Consider the following 21706-nt stretch of genomic DNA (forward strand, 5'->3'; position numbering starts at 1 on the left):
GCAGGTATTCACATGACTTTCGCTATGGTGTAAATATTTTCAGTTTGTGCTCCATGTGACTTTCTGTTGAAGCTACTCAAACCTGGAGGCTGAAGCAGGAAGGTGACCATAGACATTACAGAAGTGGATGGGTATAAACACATCTGTGAGCCAGGTTTCCACCATGGTGACAAAATACTGAGGAAATCAATTTAAAGGAGGAAAGGTTTATTAAGGCTCACAGTTTCAAGAGGTTTCAGTCCATAGTTATCGGGTGCTGACCTAGATCCCCAATCTCCAAAATTAGTGTTCGGCGAAGGCTTAAATAAAATGAGACAAGTGGTATGATTTTAGGGCTCCAGGAGGGTCAAAACCCTTTAGCTGAGTTCGAGACTCTGAGGGCTAAGACAGAGACTTCTCTGGCCACCCGTATTTATTAGGTCCAAACAAAGAGTGGGGAAACTGAGGAAAGTGCAGGCAAGGAACAGGACCTTGGGAGTCACTTTAAAGACTTCTCCAAGTAGTACATTATGCCAGGAGAACTGTCTTATCTCCATGATGACATTTATGGTGGGAGTGAGATAGCAGGAGTTAGATGCCTGCAGATGCAGTCTCTGTCTACTTAATTGGGCTTGGAGTCAGATGTCCTCAGCTGTGGCCTTATCTTGCCCTTTGAGGTATCTCTGGCCTCACAGGCCACTACAGACCTCAGCCAGGACCAGTGATTCACAGAGGTTCACTTACTATGAATCAGCTCTCATCCCTAGGCAAGGGGCGTAGGCCTGGGACAGAGTCACAGATAAACACAGAAAGCCAATTAATAAAATTTAAATCCTGCTCAGAGCCGCTTCGTAGTGGTCTCCAACAACCGCACAATGAGAAAACTTTATTTACAAACACACTCTGAGGGCTGCATTTGGTCAGAGGCTGGTGCTCACCACTTTTTGTCCTGGAGCAATTTACAGTGTGGAAAGAAGGTAAAACTGAAAACCAGGCCATCAGCTCTTGTTCTGTGTGCTAAGTGGCAGCCAGGAGGTCCCAGGGAAGCCTGTGAGGTACACAGCCCTGGGTATTGCTGGACACTCGTGGGTCTCCTTCCGGTAGATAGTGTGTACCCACCAGGAAGTGGTTCCCTGATTATGGCACCACTGACACCTTCTGGAAGAGAAAGTAGGTGTCATTAGCAGGTCCACTGAGAGCGGAGTCCCTGGGTAAAATCCTCATGGCTGCACCTACCATGGCTTAGGCGTCCCCACTCTGAATGGTCTTAGCCTGGTGGACACAGAGAATCCTTGGAAGCAGCCCCAGGAAGGCGTGAAACCTTTGCAGATCCCCAGGTAGTGGGGTCCATGGATGAATAAAATATCGCACCACTTTGTGAAGCCAGACAAAGCCCTTCTGGCTTGCTTATTTGTTTGTTGTGGTGCAGGGACTTGAACCCCAGGGCTCTTGCTGTGAGCTAGGTCCTGAATACTTCGTTTATTTTATTTCATTTTGAGACAGGGTTTTGTTAAACTACACAGGCTGGACTTGAATTTGTGACCTTCCTTCCTCAGCTCCTAGAGTGCTGGGGTTCCAGGCATACATGCCAGTCCTGATGTCAGATTTCTTTCCAGCTGTGTCTTCCAGCTGTTGTAGTAGTGCACATTCATAGACCAAGCACTCTGGGAGCCCTGAGCAGGCAGATGCAAAATTTCAGAACCCCTAGAGTAATCATTTGTGCCTTGATTGTTTGGCCACACAGGGACACCCCTGCCCCCAGTGTCCAGCGTCTCTGGGTTGGGCTGCTTGGCAGGGCCACTGCACTCACCACCCTGTCCCCCTGTCCCTAGCACTGACCTGATGCGCATGTGCTGGCAGTTCAACCCCAAGATGCGGCCGACTTTCTTGGAGATCGTCAACCTGCTGAAGGATGACCTTCACCCCAGCTTCCCAGAAGTCTCCTTCTTCCACAGTGAGGAGAACAAGGCCCCCGAGAGCGAGGAGCTGGAGCTAGAGTTCGAGGACATGGAGAACGTGCCCCTGGACCGGTCCTCGCACTGTCAGAGGGAGGAGGCTGGGGGCCGGGAGGGAGGATCCTCATTGGGCATCAAGCGGACCTACGAAGAGCACATCCCTTACACCCACATGAACGGGGGCAAGAAGAACGGGCGGATTCTGACCCTCCCTCGCTCCAGCCCTTCCTAATGGCACCTGTCTGGGGAAAGGCTTCCCGAGATTGTCCACTTCCCTCTGGTTTGAACAGAAAACTCAGGATTCTCACAACTCTCCCCTGATGTCAAATGGAGCTCAGGTGGCCCCTGGGTGTTTGGTGTTCATCTTTTGACCTAAAGTGTACGGATGTCATTGGCAACTCACTCACTGTCGTCAGAGGCTTTAACTGTGAACCCAGAGGGGACGGGCTTTCCACAGCTGCTGCCTGTTTGGGGCATAAACAGTTTCAAACCAGGACTCTTTTTTTTTTTTTTTTTTTTTTTCTGTTTTTGTAGGAGATTGAAAAGAAAAAAAAAAACCACCTGTTTTACAGATTTTTTTTTTCTTTTGCTGGTGTCTGAGCTATAAGATAAATCTTATTTGTGGCACAAAGGTTGGCAAGAAAGAAGAAACAAAACCCTGTTCCAGAATTCCAAGCGTGACAGGGTGAGCTTTGAGAAGATATTTTTCTCATCCAGGTGGAAGGATTTTATTTTATTTTTATTTTTCTTATTCACAAAATCGGTTCCTCAAATCGACCAATAGCTGCTGCTTTCCTGTTTTTGATAAAGGGTATGCAATCCCGACGTGTGTGCACATACACACGTGTGCATCAGTGTACATGTGTGTCCAGTTTAGAGACTGCTGGTGTGTGTCTGTGTGTGCGTGTGCGTGTGCGCAAAATATTCGTGCTGGATTGATGTTTTGGGTACTGGCTCATGAAGGTTCTGCTGTTCGGTATGTTTAGACTCACAGCCTCCTCGCGCTCCTTCCGTATTTATGGGAGACTGTGTCCTCTCTGGACTCTTCTCATGGTGAGAATCTTGCCTTCGCTGTCTTCTCTTCCTTCCCTTTGGTGGTGAAATGTTTTCCAGGTGCTAATTGACAAGCACTTGGAGTGATCCTGGATCTCTGGAAGACCAAAAAATCCAGAATAAAAAACAAAAGAAGAAGAAGAAAAAGGAGGAAGAGGAGAAGGAGTGAGGGAGGAGGAAGAGGGAAAAGAAGAGGGAGAAGAAAGAAAACAAAAACTGAGGCGACGAGTGTACTGAGAATATATTTGCAGCGTGTTTAATTTTTCAGCAATCTCTGGCTCTAGCCTGATAAGTTATTGACTATTTCCCGGGTGTTGGGTGGGAGGTGGTGAGTGGGTCTCCCTGTGGGGGCAACGGGGGCGGGACACACACGTCCTCGTTGGGTTTTACAGACATCCGTTTTCTGGGAATGATGCCACATTAGCTGCTAACCCTTTTTGGACATCTTGAGGTCACGCGGAGGCTGAGAGCAACTGGGTTTCGTGGGTGGCCCGGTTCAGTTCCTAAAGTCTGCTGACAGTTTCCTGTGAGGATAAGCTGGTGATTCCCTAGAGCTGAGCCTGCCTTTGAGAACACCTGTGTTCACCCGCTGGTTCTCTGTGTGTACCTCACCTCTGAGGCACTTCTCCTCCTGGGTGTGTACCTTCTTCAGTTATTATGCAAACACAACAAAATCTGGTCCAAAGACTGACGACATGGATGGACTTCACCAATACTAAGCAATATTCGAGGAGCTACCCTGAGACTACCTGTCGGTGCCCTTCTACTCTTGGGGTCTCTGACTGTCCTCAGAACCAAACTCCCAGAGCTACACAGGGCCCAGGGACCACAGCTGGGCCAGATGTGGTGCCTGAGTGTGTTTCTCAGGCACTTGTCGTGTCACAGGCCCTAAGAGACTTCACGTCTGGAGGAGAAACCATCAAAGGCCTTCCCGTCAATGAGAACTTCCACATGGATGTGAATCCACTGTTTCTTCTTCATGTGAAAAGAACCACAGCTGCTCCAGTGAAGAATATGGTGACCCCACTGCTTGGGGTCATTGGAACGATCACCCTAGAGTTATCCCTGAGTGCATTTTCTTGTAAGTGTTCAATTGCTTCCTTCTCTTCTTAGGAGTCATGGGATAGAGACATAATGGCAACCTCCGAGCTCTCTCAATTGAGAACACAGGTAGACGCAAATCCCAATTGCATATTGCTATTATTTATATGATTTGAGAAATTGCAGTGTGTAAAGTACAGCTGGGGGAGCATCTACGGTGGGTACAAGACTCAAGAGTACAGAAATTATTTTTTGCCAAAATGAATTTGTAAATAGAAGAGGGTCTGTACGTAAATTAAAGACACACATAGATCTAGGTATTTTGTTCTTTTCAGAGAAAATTTGTAGTGGTCCTATACTACAGTAGCAGCAATTTTCACATTTTTCTAATTCAGAAAGGTTTTTCTTATATTACTGGGGGAAAGTATTTATTTTAATATATAAAATCACTCTAAAATCACTTTCGTAAAAAACAGTGCATGTAAATTTTTATCAAGGAAAAGTAAACAGGTGAGTGTGGGTAGTGATTTTTTTTTTATCAGCACAGTCTACCTCAGTGTACTGTTAGGATGTGGTTCAATACAGACATCTTTGGGATATCAGAATTCCTTTTGGATCCAATCTGTATCAGGGAAAAATAGGTATCAAAGGACTCTGGACGCCAGGGACCAGTAAGGATTTCGAAGGATGGAGTTGGGGTGGAGAAAGTTGTGGCCTTCATGTGAACATAAATCCTTTTACTCCTGGCTGCTAATATTCTCTAAATTTAATCTTCATTTGGAAATGAAATCTATCTTTGACACTGTGCTCCCCAAACATAACCCATGTTGTAGGCCTTGGTGACATATCTGACACATGGGGGTATGGTCTGTCTTGTGTTGAGAGGTCAGTGTCCCAGGCCCTGTTGAGGCCAGATAGGCTTTGACTCACAGCCAGTACCTCACCTGTCCCACTAAGTACCCCCAAAGGGAGCACAAAGGTGCCCGGTCCTCTGATGGTTTGTTTCCATTCCTTTCAGACTGGTGATATTCTGTTCTTGGGCACCTCATGTATAACACCTAGAGCAATTAGGGCAGTGCCTCTTATTTTTTTTCTCTGAGTGGAAAGGACACATCTTGGGAAACCCCACTCTAAAACTCATCAGCATGCTGACAACAAAAACTGGGACCCAAGTGAAGGTTTGGCTGATCCCAAGCTGATACTGACTGACTTTGTGCAACTTTGAAAACCCATCTGAACCCACTTGTTGTCACACTCGCCAGACCTCATTGCTGTCTTGCTTTTAGACGCTGCCCTTCAGGCTCACCCTTCTTCAGCTGCCCTGGAGAGTAGTGGTGCGCTGGTCCCACCCTGTGCAGATGGGGCTTCACTGATTACACTCGGACGTCTACTACTGCATGGAAAAGACCAAGCAGTTGAAGGACAACGCATTTCCTTTTAGCGTCAGGAATTGTTCGTTTTGGAAACAACAGAACTTTGGCTGTAGAAAGGCACAGGTTTCTTGGGAGTTTGTGTAAGGGGTTACAAAAAAAAAAAAAAAAAGCAACAAGATCAGATTAGGTTGACATTTCCTGTTGGTTTTTTAAAGAAGGCTCACTCCTATAAAACATTTTCCCTTAACGTGAGACCCATGATGTAGTAGTTTCTTCTTCTGGGAGAAGAATGCCAGACATTGCTTTTCTCCATGGATCAGTGATGTCATCCAATACTAGGAAATACTCATTTTGGGGGCAGCTGTCCTAGGTGCTGTCCGGTCATTTGAAGTTAGTACAAAGGGGAAGCATTGCTGGTTCTCTGGATACAGGCTGGGCACAACTGACTGAACAGGTGGGAACCGTTGCAAGGGTCTGCATGTAAAATGCTGTGGCTGCTGGGAATTCTGCCACCAGCCGATGGACAGATCTTCTGCTCTGTCCTGCCAGGGCACTGTGAGATGCATGTATTAGGTTGGGTGCTGTTTATTTCATCCCTTTGTGACACTGGACACTGGCCAGTTTCATCATAAGGACCCAGCCTGTGCTGGCCACCCTGGCAAATGAATGGATGTACCATAGTCCCAACAAGAGTTACTCTTCTGCTGCATGGTGGGTAGAACTTTGGGGTTCAGTGTATATGGGTACCATCTGGTGAGTCCTTGATACTTAGGCTCTTTAGCAATTACGGATTTGTTGGTATTGGGGAAAGAGGAATGCTGATTTTTATATAACGGGTGCACAAAGAATAGCACCATTTCAGAATGCTGATTTGCAGCAGAGGTGAGATTGGAAAATGGAAGAACAGACCGATAATTGTTTAGAAAACACACAAAAATATGAGGAGTTGTGACAGAAGGCAAATGTGTCTTCAGGGGTCCCTAACACATGGGGAGATGTAATGATTTTTTTTTTTTTTTAGTTTATTGTCACTTTCTGCTAATCATCAAAATCCAGAACCAGGCTCCAGCCAAATTTTATCTCAGCATGGGCCACCAAAATCCTTGATAAAAACCAGATCACGAATCTAGGGCTCTTGGTCCCTGTGGAGAAGGAAGGGATAGCTCCCAGATGAGTGTGCATAGATGCATATATTCAGGAATGGCTTGTGTGGTCTTCACACGTTGTGTCAAAGTTGCTGCTCTTTGCCCTTTTGTGTGCGTGGGTGGCCTCAGCCCTGCGTGTCAGCAGCGCGGGATCCAATGTGCCGCAGCTTTTGCAGAAAAATAATTCAGAAACACAAAGCCCACCCAAAGCTCCATTATTACTATTTTTCAATGTTTTCCTACAAGAGCCAAGTAGCACCATGTACAGACTATGCCTTTTTTAGAGGGAGGGGGATTGAAATTTTTTGTGCATGTAAAATATGGGATAATTACTTGTTTATATTAAAATTCTGAATAAATTATCTGCGAATACTCTGGCTTTTGTGTGGTGTCTGGGCTGGCCTGGGTGAGGTTGTGGTTTAGGGTGGGCTGTGTGGAGAGGGTGCCTAGGGAAGTTGGGCAGTCTGAGAGATGATTCCCATACTGTTCAGGGCGTGACTCTGGAAGTTAATGTTGGCTTCTGGCAGAGCTGATGGTCCTGGTACTCATACCTGTACCGGTGGCTTAGCTACTGCATTGGGGGTGATGGTGTAGCTCAGTGGTGTAGCACTTCCATCCCAGCACTATGGAAACACAAAATACAAAACGAAACAAAATAATCCAAGTTGGTACAGCATTATGTCCACACCGATTTGCACTTTTTTAAAAAATTTTTTACCAGTATCAGGGATCGAACTCATGACCACAGGCTTGCAAGAAGGCACTTATGCCACTGAGCTAAATTCCCAGCCCTTCCACACCAATTTGCAAGCACCTGCTTCCCTAAAGGGCCCTAGGCTTCCTCATGATACGATCAAAAAGATATTCACTCTGGGAATCTCAGGGAGCTTAGTCTATTCCAAAGAGCTGGACACTTTTTTGTGTGTGAAGTATTTTTAATGTTGTCTTGGCAGTGCAGACCTGCCTGCAAGGCTTGTGGGACATGGATTAAAAGATGATAACTAGACACCATTCCCTGAGCCAAAAACCTAGCACAGTGTTTAAGAAGGAAAACACTCCCTCTTCACTCAGCGTGTGGCTTTTCACAAGTCACGTCAATTGACATGTTGGTTTGTCTGTGCAACAAACACTGTGGCTTACGATGACAGCAAACTTACTGAGTTTATTAAATGCATTTTAAGTGATAACATGTAAACGCTGTACATATCAGAAGGGTACGATTTTTTATCGTTTTTTTCTCAGAAGGATACTTTTTAAATATTCCATCCATCCATACATTGTGTAATGTCTAAAGAAGTTTAAGCATAGTTACCTTCTCCCACAAAGTTTATAGTGAACACTTTTGTAATCTTTTCTTCCAGCTTTTTGAGTGTATAAACATTTTTGTTGTCTGTCTTGGTTACTTTTACTTTTCTCTCGAGACGAAATACCTGATGCCCAAAATGAAAAAAGGAAAGGTTTATTTATCTTACAGTTTTGGAGGTTTCTGTCCATACTCACCTGGCTCCAAGGTAGGGTGGTGTGGCTGAGGGGCAGCCGTTCTTGGTGGCCACAAACAGCAAGAACAAAAGCACAGAAGAGGGAGCAAGCCTCTCAGCCTTCCCAGCCTTACATGGTATGCCTGCTCCCACCCTGGGCGGGTGCAGCACTCACACCACCAATCCCAGTGCTAGACAACAAGCCAATCACAAATGCTAGATTCAGCTGCCTCCATGATTGCCTGAGGCTTGGGGGGGGGGTGGGATCTGAACACAAACCATAACATTGTCTATCATCATGCTATTGGCAATATGTAGCAGAACTTCTTGATCCTGTTGAACTGTAACTCAGTGTCCATTGACCAGTCTTTCCTAGTCTCCCTCCTCTCCCTTCTCAAAGTGTCTGATGACCCTCAAAATTCTATCCATTTCTATGACATCTACTTAGATTTCCCCTGTGATATCATGTGTTGTTTCTGTGTGTGGTTTATTTCACTCACCACCACGATCTCTGGTTTCATCTGTGTTGCTGCAAACAACAGAATTCCATTCTTTTTTATGGCCATATAGCATTCTCGTATGCAGGTGTACCACATTTTATTCATCCACTGGTTGATGGATACCTAGTCTCCATTTCTAAAATGTTTTCAGTTGTGCTGCCATGAACACAGGATTGCTAAGGGATTCTGTGATGCAACTTCCTCAATGTCCTCAGCCCTTTGCTAGCTGTTAATCTGAGTCTGCTGGCCTATCTCCTGGATGCACAGTTCCAATATCGTGAAGCTGACCGCGCTGCTCAAAATTGCACCTTCCAGGTGACCCACATAGAATTGTATATCCAAGACAGTTTCCAGGAGGCTTTGTTACAGTCAGAAACCCACAGGACACCAGAGTGGTGGATGCTTTACTGGACAGATTGTACTGGGTAGTGTGGAGCCACTGTGGTGATGCTTTCCTAAATCCAGTGAGTGCTAGTGTAAACCCACTGTAGTGGAGGCTGTGGTGGATGTGGTAGTTGCTGGGGTGGACTCATTGTAGTGGACACTGTAGTGAAAATGATGGATTCTGGGGTGGCCCTGCTATACTGGGTGAGTCAGCGCTGTGCTGGGCTAACACTAATGGATGTTGTGGTGTGCCACGTATGTGTCTTCACTATTACAGCTGTCATGAATGCTGTCTTCTGGAGATACACATCAGTTCTCCTTGGAGCTTGCTGAGATTTAGAGAATGTATGGTGTCCAAAGTTATGCCCTTCTCAAATTGACCACATCTGACAGCTGATCAGTGTGGATACAGAGGCCTCTGCCCAAGTGTTTGTAATGGGTTAAAAATTATTTATCCATCTATCATCTATCTATATCTATTTACCTATCAATCATTTGTTTATCTATTGATATAGATAACAATGTAGATAATGACATAGCTATAGCTATATTTCAGAATCTCAGTGTACAACCTTATTTAATAACAGTGTTATTGGAGATGTAATCAACTAAAATGAGATCACAATGCAGTGCAGGGGCACACTAATCCATCTGACCAGTGATCTTATAAAAGGGAGAACATACACAGATATACATACAAGGAAAATGCTGTGTGAAGATAAAGACTGAGCTCTGCCCATGTTTCTTCAAGTCAAGGATGTCAGGAGGGATTGCCAGCCACCACCAGAAGCTATCAGGCAGGGACAAGATCTTTCCGGATCATCCTCTCAAGAACTGGACCAGCCAGTGCCTCCTTTTTGGCTTTTAGCTTCCAGATTGTGAGGCAATGCATTTCTGTGTTTTTCAAACCTTCCTAGTCTGTGGCATTCATATTCATTTCTGGAAACCTGATTCCATGCAGGACCAGTCTGAGGAGCCACCACAGCTTTTAATGCTCCTGGGGGTCAGGGAGGCTTTGTTTACATTGTGTGATGTTTAATTTCTCCCTCAGCTCAGGTTTGTTCCTCTTTAATCCTTAGAGGGGTTGATGCTAAGGAACCTCTGATAAACCTATTGTGTATAAATATCTACCTTTGTTTACTGTTGTGTTTCAAGCACTCTCAATACTTGGTGTCTTAATGCAGCAAACAATCATAATTTCTTGATTCTGTGGACCATCAAAGTAGTTGTTTTGGTCTAGGCTGCCATGTGTGATCTCCTGGAGCCGACTGAGCTTGGATTGGCTGCTTGCATGTCTGGCAATAGCTTGGTAGGGAATCTGAGTTCTGCTTCCTGGAAGCTCAGGCTTCCTACTGTCCCAATGTGTGCTCCTCAGGAAATCTCTCCACCCGATATATAAAAATCAAGCCGCACAGGGATTGTGAGCTTTCTAATATTACACAGCCAGCGGTTTCTTGGCTCACACTGTGCTTTGTTTGGTAGCCCCCAGGCACATCTGCTATTCCAGCCTTAGGAGAGACAGGGAACTGCTGCTGTGTGGCTCCACAGCTGCCCTGAGAGAAACAAGATGCCTGCTGGTAAAGGCAGAGCAATCAGAGCTCCATGGTCCAGGGTGTGGCTGCGGTATGAACTGATTCACAGCGAGGCTTACTCGTTAGAGAAGTGGGAATTGGACAGCTGTTCACTGGGTGATTTTAGACCACTGAATGAACATCCTCAAGCTTCTGCTGTTCCATTTTCCCAAGAAGATCATCATGGATTTGTTCCAGTAGAATTATCATGAATGATGTTGGCTGGATGAGCCTCGACAGGCATTAAGCAAAGGCCTTGGCATGCTGGATAAGACATACATGTGGGTATACTTCTGGTGTTCATTAATCATTAATATAAATTTCTCAGTCAAGCAAGGGAATTCCAGGGTCCTCAGGAGCAGTCCGTTAACCTCACTTGGTGTAATGTTCAGCATCACCCCTAGGTGGGGCTCACGAGTCAGGAGCTGAAGGAATGTCATGATTGTCTTTGTGTCTTATGTTGAGGACAGTAGCTTTGGTGGTTGTCAGCTTTCAGTTAGTGTCACAAAATACTGGCGGAAAACAATCTGAAAGAGGAAAAATTTACCTTGGTTCGTGGTTTCAGAGATTTCTGTCCACGTTTGCTTGGCCAGGTAGCTTAATATAGGGCTATGGTGGAAGTGTGAAGTGACTCCAGCCTCACCTTGTGAGGGCCAGGAAGCAGAGAGAAGCAAGAAGTGATCAAGTTCCTAATAGCTCCTCGGAGGCCACGCCCACAATGACCTCACTTCCGGCTGATAGGCCCGGTCTCTAGCAGCACTGGAGCTCAGGCCTAAGTCTTTAGCCAAGAGCCGCTGGGCCCATTCCACTCCCAAACTATAAAGATGATTATTTTTTGCAGAAACCCCCATATTTTAGCCATCCTTGGGGTCATTTGAGAAAGGCTTTCTGTTGTGCAATGTTCTGCTTTGCCATGTAGGGAAGGCAACAAAGCAGCCTGGAAAGTGGAAAGCGTTCTTCTCATATGGAGTCCACACTCCCTAATCATTCTCCAGGACCCGCTGACACCACACTGTGATCCCGAGTCTGTCGGGCACCACCCGTCCATCAGGGTCACCTGTTTTGTGAGCAAAGCAAATGCACACTTTTTAATCTGACAACTGTAATATATTCACATGGTCTTGCATTTGTCTTGTAGCTGCTTCCCAATGAGTTTATCATGACGTAGGACCTTGTGTGTAGGGTGATACGAGGGATGAGAATTTCCTTTGAAATTTTGTAGTTCTCTATTTACACCCTCTGATCATCCTGAGAGAGAAAGAAATTCCTCCCCTTAAGCCAATGTGTGTCCCAGGGAAGGTCAATGTCTGAAGGTTACAAAATAAAAAGCACTTGCTGCCTCATGGGTGGCTACCCTGCCTTCAAGTGGAAAAGGAACTTTTAAGCTTGTGGGTTCAGGGTGGGGAACACTGCCACTTTCAGGGCATATTGGGGGTCACGGGGAAGGGCACTCTAGATGTTCACCTGTTACTAAGTCTTTGGGAAAACAGCTCCAACTAGTGGATTCTGATTCAGAGGCCAGAGGAAGTGTAGACTTGTCGCAAGGGGCATCTTTTTGGGTGTGAGCTTGGATGTCCCAGCCTCCTGTGTGGTCTCAGTCTGGAAGCAGAAGGTTAAGAGTCCTGACTGTGGAGTGAGATGGATCCTTCTCAGCTGGTGCAGCGCTGGGTAAATTATTTGACTCCTCTGTGCCTCCAGGTCTCGATTCCTCATCTGTACAACATCATCAGTGCTTTCATCCTGCAAAAATCAGACGCCTTGCATTTCTCCGTTTTCTTTCACTAAAATGAAGCACCTGAGGCTGAGTATTTTATAAAGAACAGAGGTTTCTTGTGGCTCACAGTGTGGGCCCAAGGTCAATGTCTGCAACCAGAGGTGGCCTTTTGCTGTTAGAGTGCTGGGAGAGCTCAGGGCTTCACACAGCAGAAACAGTGAGCACTCGTTTCTCTGTGTGTTCTAGTTTTTTGTTCTTTCCTGCGGAGGCCACCAGTATTAACTCATAAGGGAGCCAGGGTCTTCCCCTTATTTAATCTTAATTGCATCCCAGTCCTTACCAGTAAATACCATGATCAGATGGAGTCCCATCACCTGAATACCTTCCAGTGGGGATGCACTTTCAATACACAAACCTGGGGTGGGGTATGCTCAACTCATATGTAAACCCTAGCACCCCAAACTAAATCATGCATTAGAAGGAGAAAGGCAGCAGCTGGTTCTGGACAGATCTGCCAGCCTGATGAGAGGGTCACAAGAGAATAGCGCCCTCTGGGGGTGGGGGTTCTGCAGAATGCAAAGCCGCCATGTTGAATGTTGTTCCTGGGTGTGGTGACATGGGAGGTGGCCAGGACCCTTTGACATGTGCGGTGGAGAGGGCAGGAGTTAGGTCAGCAGTCACATCGCCCTCAGGAGTCCACTTAGTACTCATGGAACCCTGGATAATTCCCTTGAGCAGATTGTCACCAAGAGCAAGCCTGGTGCCTCCCCAGTGTCTTCCGTCTTCCTGCCTAAATATCTTTGTGTGTTTCTCATACTACTGGCATTTGAACCCAGGACTTTTATATTAAGATACATTCCCAGATATTTTTAATCTTTTATTTTGAGACACGACCTTGCTCAGTCACTATGTTGCCCTCAGACTTGTGATCTTCCTGCCTCAGCTTCTCAGAACGCTGGGATTGTAGACATGCACCACCAAGCTCAGCCCGCCCCCCATCCTTTCAAAGGAAAAGGCGGCACAGGATGATTTCTATTACAGGACCCCAAAGTGTTCACATGTGTTTAAATTAGGCATAGATCACTTGTCTCTCTCATGCAGAAATGGCTGGTTCAGAGACAGAAAGAGTAAGAGACAGGCAGTGTAAAAAGTGTGCAGTGTAAAGTGAACATTAACCGCTGTTCCCCCGAATTGTGTGATGCTGAGGTGACAGAGATGTTGTTTCTGGGGTTAGCTAGTTCCTAGACACAGCAAGCGCGCCACCTGCTGGTGCAGCTCTCATGTGCCAAGCAAGGGATCCAAGGCCACAGGCCAACTGTGTCTAACTCGCATGCCAGGCCGGTATTTCTCACGCCCTAAATAACCACAAAAATAGGTTTTGGACAACTGGGGACAGTTTATACAGCCTAGAGCTTGATAAATCATTCAACCTGGCCCCTCTTCAGCCTTCCTAGAGAACCTTGCTCTTTACTTTTCCTTGGTGACAGCAATAAAAGAGTGTGCCTTGCTTTCTTCTCATTTCTTCTACTTTCTGACCAGCACTGAGTCTTCTCTTGTGGTTAGCATAGCCTGGCATGCCTTGTGCTGTTGGGCGGTGTAACAAACTCTGCTTTCAAGAGGCTTTTCTTCTGTCATCTCACCATATTGGATAGAACAAAGCCTTCAGGGCAATCTCCTTGAGACCCCTTCTGTCTTTCTTCAGACTGAAGCTTTCTTTCTTTCTTTGAATAAATATATTCTACTCTTAACTTCCATTGTTCCTCAGATTCATTCTTCAATTTAGAGAATATGAGCTTGTAAACAAACATAGGAGGTGGGGAGTTTCATTCCCCCATATCATTTGGAGGTTCCACCGACATCACTGGATGGAGGTGAGAGTTTGTTTTTGCTTCATAGACTCTGGACTGGGACTCATTTAGGTAACAAATTTTTATGCCTCACATTTCGCTTTGTCTTTGCCAGTTCTTTATAACTACTTGTGACAATCGCTTGCTATTTGCCCACTGTTTTTAATTGCTTTGTCTCATACAGTTTTATTAAAATAATGTGAATCTAAGGTAAAACATGCAAAATTTATAAGTTATAATGTTTCTTTAATGGTATATTATTATTATTTTGTTCTTGCACAAGTTAAATTGGTTGCTAAAGTTACTGGTACTCCTTGCTTGACTGGATTTAGACAATGGCATAAGAAAAGATATTAGAACATCTCTGACAGGCTTTAATGTAAACTTTTGTAAAATCGTTCTCTTAAATGGAAATCTAGCTCAGCCTTAGAAAATATACATGCCTACAATAAAAAAAAAACCAGGACTCCTTCTGCTGTTAGTGGCAAGAATTCAAGACTTGGAGGACAGATTTCATTGAGACAGACTGGCTCTGATCCTCCCCTATACTCCAGATAATTATATCCTCTATATAAATGATTGGAGCAAAAATGGGTGAGGCTGCTGTTATAGTGGTCTTTTCCTGGGGCCATGCTTCTGTAAGACCCTCCAGGGTTATGGTTTGTTCCAGATATCTCCCCAAAGCCTCATGTAGTCAGAGATGGGACTTTTTAGAGGTGTCTGGATTAACCACTGGAATTGATTCGTGGTTCAATGCTAGGATGCAAGGTGTTGGAATTAAGGGTGTATTACCAGCCCTACGAGTGGGTAGACTGGATAAAATATAAGACAGAAAGAGGCTTGTCACTGGCCACTTGCTAGCTTTTCCAGTCCTTTGCCTGCCATAAACTGTTTTTCTTCTGCTATGGCATCTTGCCTAGGAGACAGCCACATATGAATTGAAACCTCTACAAACTGTGAGCTAAGTAAACCTTTCCTTCTTTAACTTTGGATGTTGCATATTTTGTCTCAGCAATGAGCAAAGTAACTAATATATCCAGTAATCAGGGAAGACCTGGATCTCTCTACCTGATTCATCAGTTTTAGGTTCTTTGAAGCTCGTCCTCATACTCTAGGACCTGGTGAATCTGGAGCACTATTCCTGATTTGGCACCTGGCCGGTTTTGAGTCTTAAATGGAACTCTGCATTTGCTGACAGCCACTAGACTGTCTCTCTCTGTCTCTCTGACCGCAGTCCCTTTGCTCTGGCTGTTGCCCTGCTCATCTCCAGTGCTGTTAGCCTGACTTGTTGTACTGGTGCAGTTCCTGCTCCTGACACCTGACTCCAGCTTCCTCCTGGGCTCATTTGCTCCTGTTTGGATCTCACTGCTCACTCTGCTTCCTCTGCCTCCCTCACGTCCCCCATTCTACCTGAGCCCTCCATCCTGGACCTCGGACCTTTCTGCCTGCCCTGCACTCCCTCTCCTTGCTTCTCCCCACTCAGTCTTGGCTTCTCCCCACAGTCCTCACCTTCTTTTCCTTTCTCCGCTGCTTGCTTGGTCTTTCAGTTATGCTCCACTGTCTGCCTCCCCTTGGCTTCCTCAGCATTTTGCAGATGAGGTTCAGCTTTTCTCCCCCGTTTCACTGTGCCTGGAGCTCTTCTCGGCTCCAGGTCTGGCTGCTGCTTGTGGTTGTGGATGGAGGCTTTGTTATTTCCACTCCCAGCCTTACAATAAGCAATTTCCTGTCTCCCCACTCCCTGGCTGGTGCATGATCTTGTTAAACTAAAAAGAAAAATTCCCAAGCTGAGCAGTGGAAAAAGGAAGCTGGGTCTTTTACTATGTATTTTTCTTTTATGGGTGAAGCTGCGATTTATCTATGCTGAGGAAAGCCATTTGCATGTTCTGTGACTGTCCTCAGAACTTGCCCATTTATCTTATCATTTTTGGCCCTTTTGAATTTGGAAGAAGCCCCTGATTATTAATAAATTAGCCTTTTGAGGTGAGCTACTCACCTTTTCTTGGGTTTCTGGTGGTTTTGTGAAGATTTTTTAAAAACCAAAAACACAAAATGTATTAATCTAATTGTGGTCTCCAGGTCACAATTTTAAAAAGATCCTTTTCCTTGGCTATTACGAATAAATTATTTACCCCTTGGTTTCTTCTAGGATTGGGTACGGTTTTAATGTTTACATGTAAATGCACGATAACTCTTTTCAAAATCAAATAGTGGTGCCAGACTTCAACACAGCTTTTCTTTTGAACTATCTGTGTTGCCTTTACTACCTTAGCAGCCAGGTCACCTGCCTCCACATTATTGTGGAACAATTTCCAGCAATCTGTGACTTGAGGATGATGTATGTGGAGGTGGAATACTTGCCTACTGGGGCCCAGATTGACCTGTCTGTCTGGGATAAGGCAGTGGTCACTACCCAAGCATCATCAGCTGTGAGGACTTGAGGAATTTGGATTCTAAGCTCATATTGGGAGAGTTGTTTGCTGATGGAAACAACTTAATTTTTTAAATTTTTTTATTTAAAAGAAGATTAAGATAAAAGAGGACATAACAAAACAGGTCAGAACAGAATAGTTTAAGCAACATAGTGTTTCACCACAACACAATCCGACATAACAGTAGCTACCAGAGTGTCTCTTTCCTTGAGATATTTGAGTATACCTTCGTATACTATAGTATCAAACATAAAAGACAGTGTAAAACCATTCAAGAGAATGAAAGTATAACAGAGTATTCAGAATCAACTAACAGAAAATGAACAATGGTTACTATATTATCTCCTTGTCTATAAAATATTTTATTTATACTATCACATATAATAAAAGCAATAAGATACGAAATGATAAAACCAATGGAGACAGAAGAACAAATGCTTGGTGGGACTTCAAAACAAGATAATATTAAATCAGCATTAGCTATTATAATGTCTTGTTTTCTTCTTCATACCAACACAGACAATAAAATAAAATAACCCAGAATAAAACCATTCTAATTAATGAATGAAAACATTATAATGCTTCAAAGCAATGTAATGGGGAATCATGATTACTATGTACTTTTATGTATTCTTACCATTTCTTATACTAGGGAAACTAATTGGTATTTATACATGTGAGTTCGATTTATTTTGCTTATGAGTATGGTCTCAAGCGGCATCAATATATTCATAAATATCTCAGTGTGATCATTCTTTATAGCTGAGTAGTACTCCATTGTATAAAAATACCACAAATTTTATCCATTCCTCAGTTGATGGACACAAGTTGTTCGTAAGATCTGGCTATTACAAATTGTGCTGCTATAAACATGGGTGAAAATATATCATTGTGCTATGAAGTCTTCAGTTCTTCTGGGAATATGCCTAGAAGTGGAATAGCTAGAACAAATGGGACCTCCAATCCCAGCTTTCTGAGAAATTTCCAGACTGACCTCCACAATGGTTGCACCAGTCTACACTCCCACCAACAGTGCAGAAGAGTTCCTTTTTCCCCACAGGCTCTCTAACATTTGTTGTTGGTAGTTTTCTTGATTCCGGCCATTCTTTCTGCAGTGACATTGAATTTCAGTGTGGTTTTAATTTGCATTTCTCTAATGAGTAATGATGATGAACATTTTTCATGTATTTATTTGCCATTTGTATTTCTTCATCTGAGAACTGTGTATGCCCATTTTTGGATTGGGTCTTTGAATTTTGTGGTTCTGATTTTTTAAATTCTTTGTATGTTTTAAGACCTTTGTTTGAGGGATAGTTCACTAAGATTGTTTCCCAGTTTGTAGGTTTTCTTTTTACTGTGATAGAGATTTCTTTTGACATGAAGAAACTTTTTAAAAAGGTATGATCCCAGTTATTGATTCTGGGAAGTATTTCCCGTGCAGTTAGATTGCTGTTCATGAACTGTCCACCTACCCCAAAGGTTTTAACCAACTTGTCTTGCAATAGATTTAGTGTTTCTGTTTTAATATTCCGATCTTTGATCCATTTAGATTTTAATTTAGTACATGGTGATAGGCATGGGTCTAGTCTTAGTTTTCGGCATATAGAGAGCCAGTTTTTCCAACACCACATATTAAAGAGACTATCATTCTGCAAGTGAACATGTTTGGCCCCTTTATCAAAGATAAGGTGGTTGAGTGTGTTGGTAGTTGTGGTTGTATCTTCTAATCTACTCATTGATCTTCAGCTCTGTTTTTATTCCAGTACCATGTTGATTTTATTACACTTGCTTTGTAGTATAACTTCAAGTCAGGGATTATGATGTCTCCTGCCTTGCCTTTACTGATTAGAATTGTCTTTGCTATTCTAGGTCTCCTTTGGTTCCAGATGAATTTTAGGAGTGATTTCTATATATCTATGAGGTATGTTGATGGTATTGTCATTGGAACTGCCTTGAATCTGTATAACAATTTTGGAAGAATGGCCGTTTTCACAATATTTATTCTTCCTATCCATCAGCAAGGGATGTCTTTCCACTTTCTGAGAACCTCTTCAATTTATTTTTTCATTGTATCATAATTTTCCCTATATAGATCTTTCACTACTTTCATGAGGATAATTTGTAAATATTTCAGTTTTTTGGTTGCTAGTGTGAAGGGTGTGGCTTCTCATATTTCTCTGTGATCTTGTTAGTGTATAGAAATGCTATTGAGTTTTGAGTATTGATTTTTTTATCCAGCTACATTGCTGAATTTATTTATTATATCTAGAAGTCTTGCCATGGAGTTTTGAGGGTCTTCTATGTAGAGTATCATGTCATTCACAAATAATGATAATTTAACTTCTTCTTTTCCTATCTTTACCCCTTTTATTTCTCTCTCTTGTCTAATTGCTCAGGCTAGTATTTTCAGTACTAAGTTAAATAGGAGCAGTGATCAAGGATATCCTTGTCTTCGCCTGATTTCAAGGTAATGGCTTTCAGTTTTGGCCATTTAGCATAATACTCACTGTTGGTTTGCCATAGATGCCCTTTATCATATTGAGGTGAAGACCATCTATTCCAGTTTTCTGTAAGGTTCTTATCATGAATGAATGTTGGACCTTACCAAAGGTTTTTCTGCATCTATATAAATGATCATGCAATTCTTACATTTGGCTTTACTGATAAGGTGGATTACATTTATTTATTTACATATGTTGAACCACCTCTGCATGCCTAGGATGAATTCCACTTGGTCATGGTGTATAATCATCTTGATGATTTGCTGCATCCTATTTTCCAATATTTTATTGAGGATTTTTGCATCTGTGTTCATTAGGGAGATTGGCCTGTAGTTCTTTTTAGTTGGGTCTTTCTTAGGTTTAGTACTAGAGTAATATTTCCTTCCAGGAAAGACTTAGGAAGGATTCCTTTCAATTTCATTGAAGAGTTTGAGTCGTGTCAGCATTAAGTCTTCTTTGAATTTCTTGTAGAATTCTGCAGTGAATCCATCTGGGCCTGGGCTCTTCTTTGCAGGTAAGGACTTAATTACATTTTCAATTTCATTAATAGAAATTGGGCTATTCAACAGTTTTACATCTTCTTGACCTAATTTTGGTACTTTATGTTTCTAGGAAACTCAATCTCTTCTGTATTATCAAACCTTTGAGAGTGGAGGTTTTTGAAATAGGTGTTGATGATCTTTTGTATTTCTAGAGTTTGTAGTGATTTCACCTTTTTCATTCTTTATTGCAAGAATTTGAGCTTTTTCTTCCCTTTTTTAGTAAGTTTGGCTAGGGGTTTTTCAATTTTATTTATTCTTTCAAAGAACCAACACTTTGATTGATTCTTTGTTTTCTTAGTCTCTATTGCATCAATTTCTGCTCTGATTTTTATAATTTCCTCCCTTCCTTTGGCTTTGGGCTTGACTTGCTCTTCTTTTACTAGATGTTAGAGGTGTAGCATCAGGTTATTTATTTGTATTCATTCTGTTTTCCTGATGTGGGAACTCAGTGCAATAAATTTTCTTCTGAGGACAGCTTTCATTGCATCCCACAGATCCTGTTAAGTTATATTTGCCTTTTCATTTGCTTGTATGTATTGTTTAACTTCTTCTTTAATTTCCCCTATGACCTACTGATCACTCAACATTAAGTTATTCAGTTTCCATGTGGTTGTGTGAATTTTGCTTTATCTTTTATCATTAATTTCTAATTTCATGGCGCTATGATCTGATAACATGCATGGGATAATTTTCATTCTATTGCATTTATTTAAATATATTCTGTGGGCTAGTATATGGTCTATTTTAGAGAATGTCCCATGTTCTGCTAGAAGAATGTGTATTCTGATGTTGTGGATGGAACATTCTGTATGTGTCTATCAAGTCCATTTGTGTTGGGAGCCGCGGCCGAGCCCGGTCGCCTTACTTGGCGGACGTGAGGCCTGTAGGAAAGAGCAAAGCCTGAGCTAGATTACCCCTCCCATCGAGTGAGCCAAGTTGGCGCCTGATTCCTGCCCCCTGATTGCCCTGGCGACGTAAGCAGCCCGCGCAATAGAATAGTCTGCCTAGCAACAACTGATGTTAGCCAATCAGCCCGCATCGCGCGCTTTGAACTGATTGGCCACTGTTACCCTATAAAAGTAAATGCCTCTCCCGCCACGAGAGAGAAGCACAGAGAGAGAGATAGAGAAAGTCCACCGGCAAGAAAGGGCTGGTGGCAGAGCGGAGGCCTCGCGGGGCCCACGCGGAGACAAATAAAGGCAAGATTGCACACCGTCAGAATCTGTCGCGTGTTCTTCCTGCAGGCCGGGAGCGACACCGACACATTTGTTCACAGGTGTGATTCAGTTCTGTTTTCTTTGCTGATTTTCTATCTGGTTCGTCTGTGTTTTTGTGTCAGTGGTGTGTTAAGGTCTCCTGTTATAATTGTGTTATTGCTAATTTGGTTTTTAATTTCTATTAATAGTTGCTTTATATATGTGGGTGCTCTGGAATTTGGTGCATATATATTTAAGATTGTTAAGTCTTCCTTTTGAAGTTTTCCCCCAACCAGTAAGTAATGACCTTCTTTATCTCTTCTGATCTTTCTTGGCTTGAAGTTCACATTGTCTGCAAGAGTAATAGCTGCCCTGATTTTTTTTGGTTTCCTGTTGCATGGAGTATTGTTTTCTATCCTTTGACTTTCAGTCTGTGAGTATCCTTTTGGGTTAGATGGGTTTCTTGTAAAGAGCATATCGTTGGAGGTTGTTTCTTGATCCATTCTGCCAGTCTGTTTCTTTTAATTGGTCCATTGGCATCATTTACATTAATGGTTATAACTGTTATATGTTGATTTAGTTTTGATATGTTATGTTTCTGCTGTTGCATCTTTATCTTTCTGTTCTGTTTAATTGTCTGCTTTGCTTAGTGGTTTTTTCCTAAGTGTATCTAAACTTGTCTTTCAATATTCTTTGCAGGATTAGCTTAGTGATCATGAAGTTCTTCAGCTGTTCTTTGTCATGGAAGTATCTTATTTCTCCATCCATTTTAAAGGAGAGTGTTTCAGGGCACATCAGTCTAGGTTGGAAATTATTTTCCTTTAGGATCTGAAATACTGCTCTCCATTCTCTTCTTGTTCTTCTTCTTCTTTTTTTTTTTTTGTCTTTTTCGTTTTTATCGGTACCAATGATCGAACTCACGACTGCCTACTTGCAAGGCAGGCGCTTATGCCGCTGAGCTAAATCCCCAGCCCCTCCATTCTCTTCTTGACTTTATT

General features: G+C 43.2%; 1 protein-coding gene and 1 long non-coding RNA gene across 4 annotated transcripts in view; one reads left to right on the top strand and one right to left on the bottom strand.

The window, feature by feature from the left end:
• The window catches only part of Insr (insulin receptor), a 126987-nt gene extending 120069 nt beyond the window's left edge, over positions 1 to 6918 (top strand). For 2 of the 3 annotated variants that reach the window (XM_005003065.4, XM_003468370.5), the window contains exon 21: positions 1812 to 6918. In XM_005003065.4, the coding sequence (XP_005003122.1) occupies positions 1812 to 2166 (355 nt within the window). In that variant the 3' untranslated portion in view covers positions 2167 to 6918. The remainder of the gene's footprint in view (positions 1 to 1811) is intronic. The other variant, XR_001200937.3, reaches the window with a different exon arrangement.
• Positions 5315 to 15648, bottom strand: LOC134471005 (uncharacterized). Its single transcript, XR_010040317.1, has 3 exons — positions 15550 to 15648; positions 7859 to 7976; positions 5315 to 7169 (listed from the first exon to the last, which is right to left on the bottom strand). It is a non-coding gene; the product is annotated as an uncharacterized LOC134471005 (long non-coding RNA).
• Positions 15649 to 21706: the final 6058 nt, after the last annotated feature.

Source organism: Cavia porcellus, unplaced genomic scaffold (genome assembly GCF_034190915.1).
Source record: "Cavia porcellus strain 051 isolate PalLab524CR breed Dunkin Hartley unplaced genomic scaffold, mCavPor4.1 scaffold_17, whole genome shotgun sequence".
Classification (NCBI taxonomy): Eukaryota; Metazoa; Chordata; class Mammalia; order Rodentia; family Caviidae; genus Cavia; species Cavia porcellus.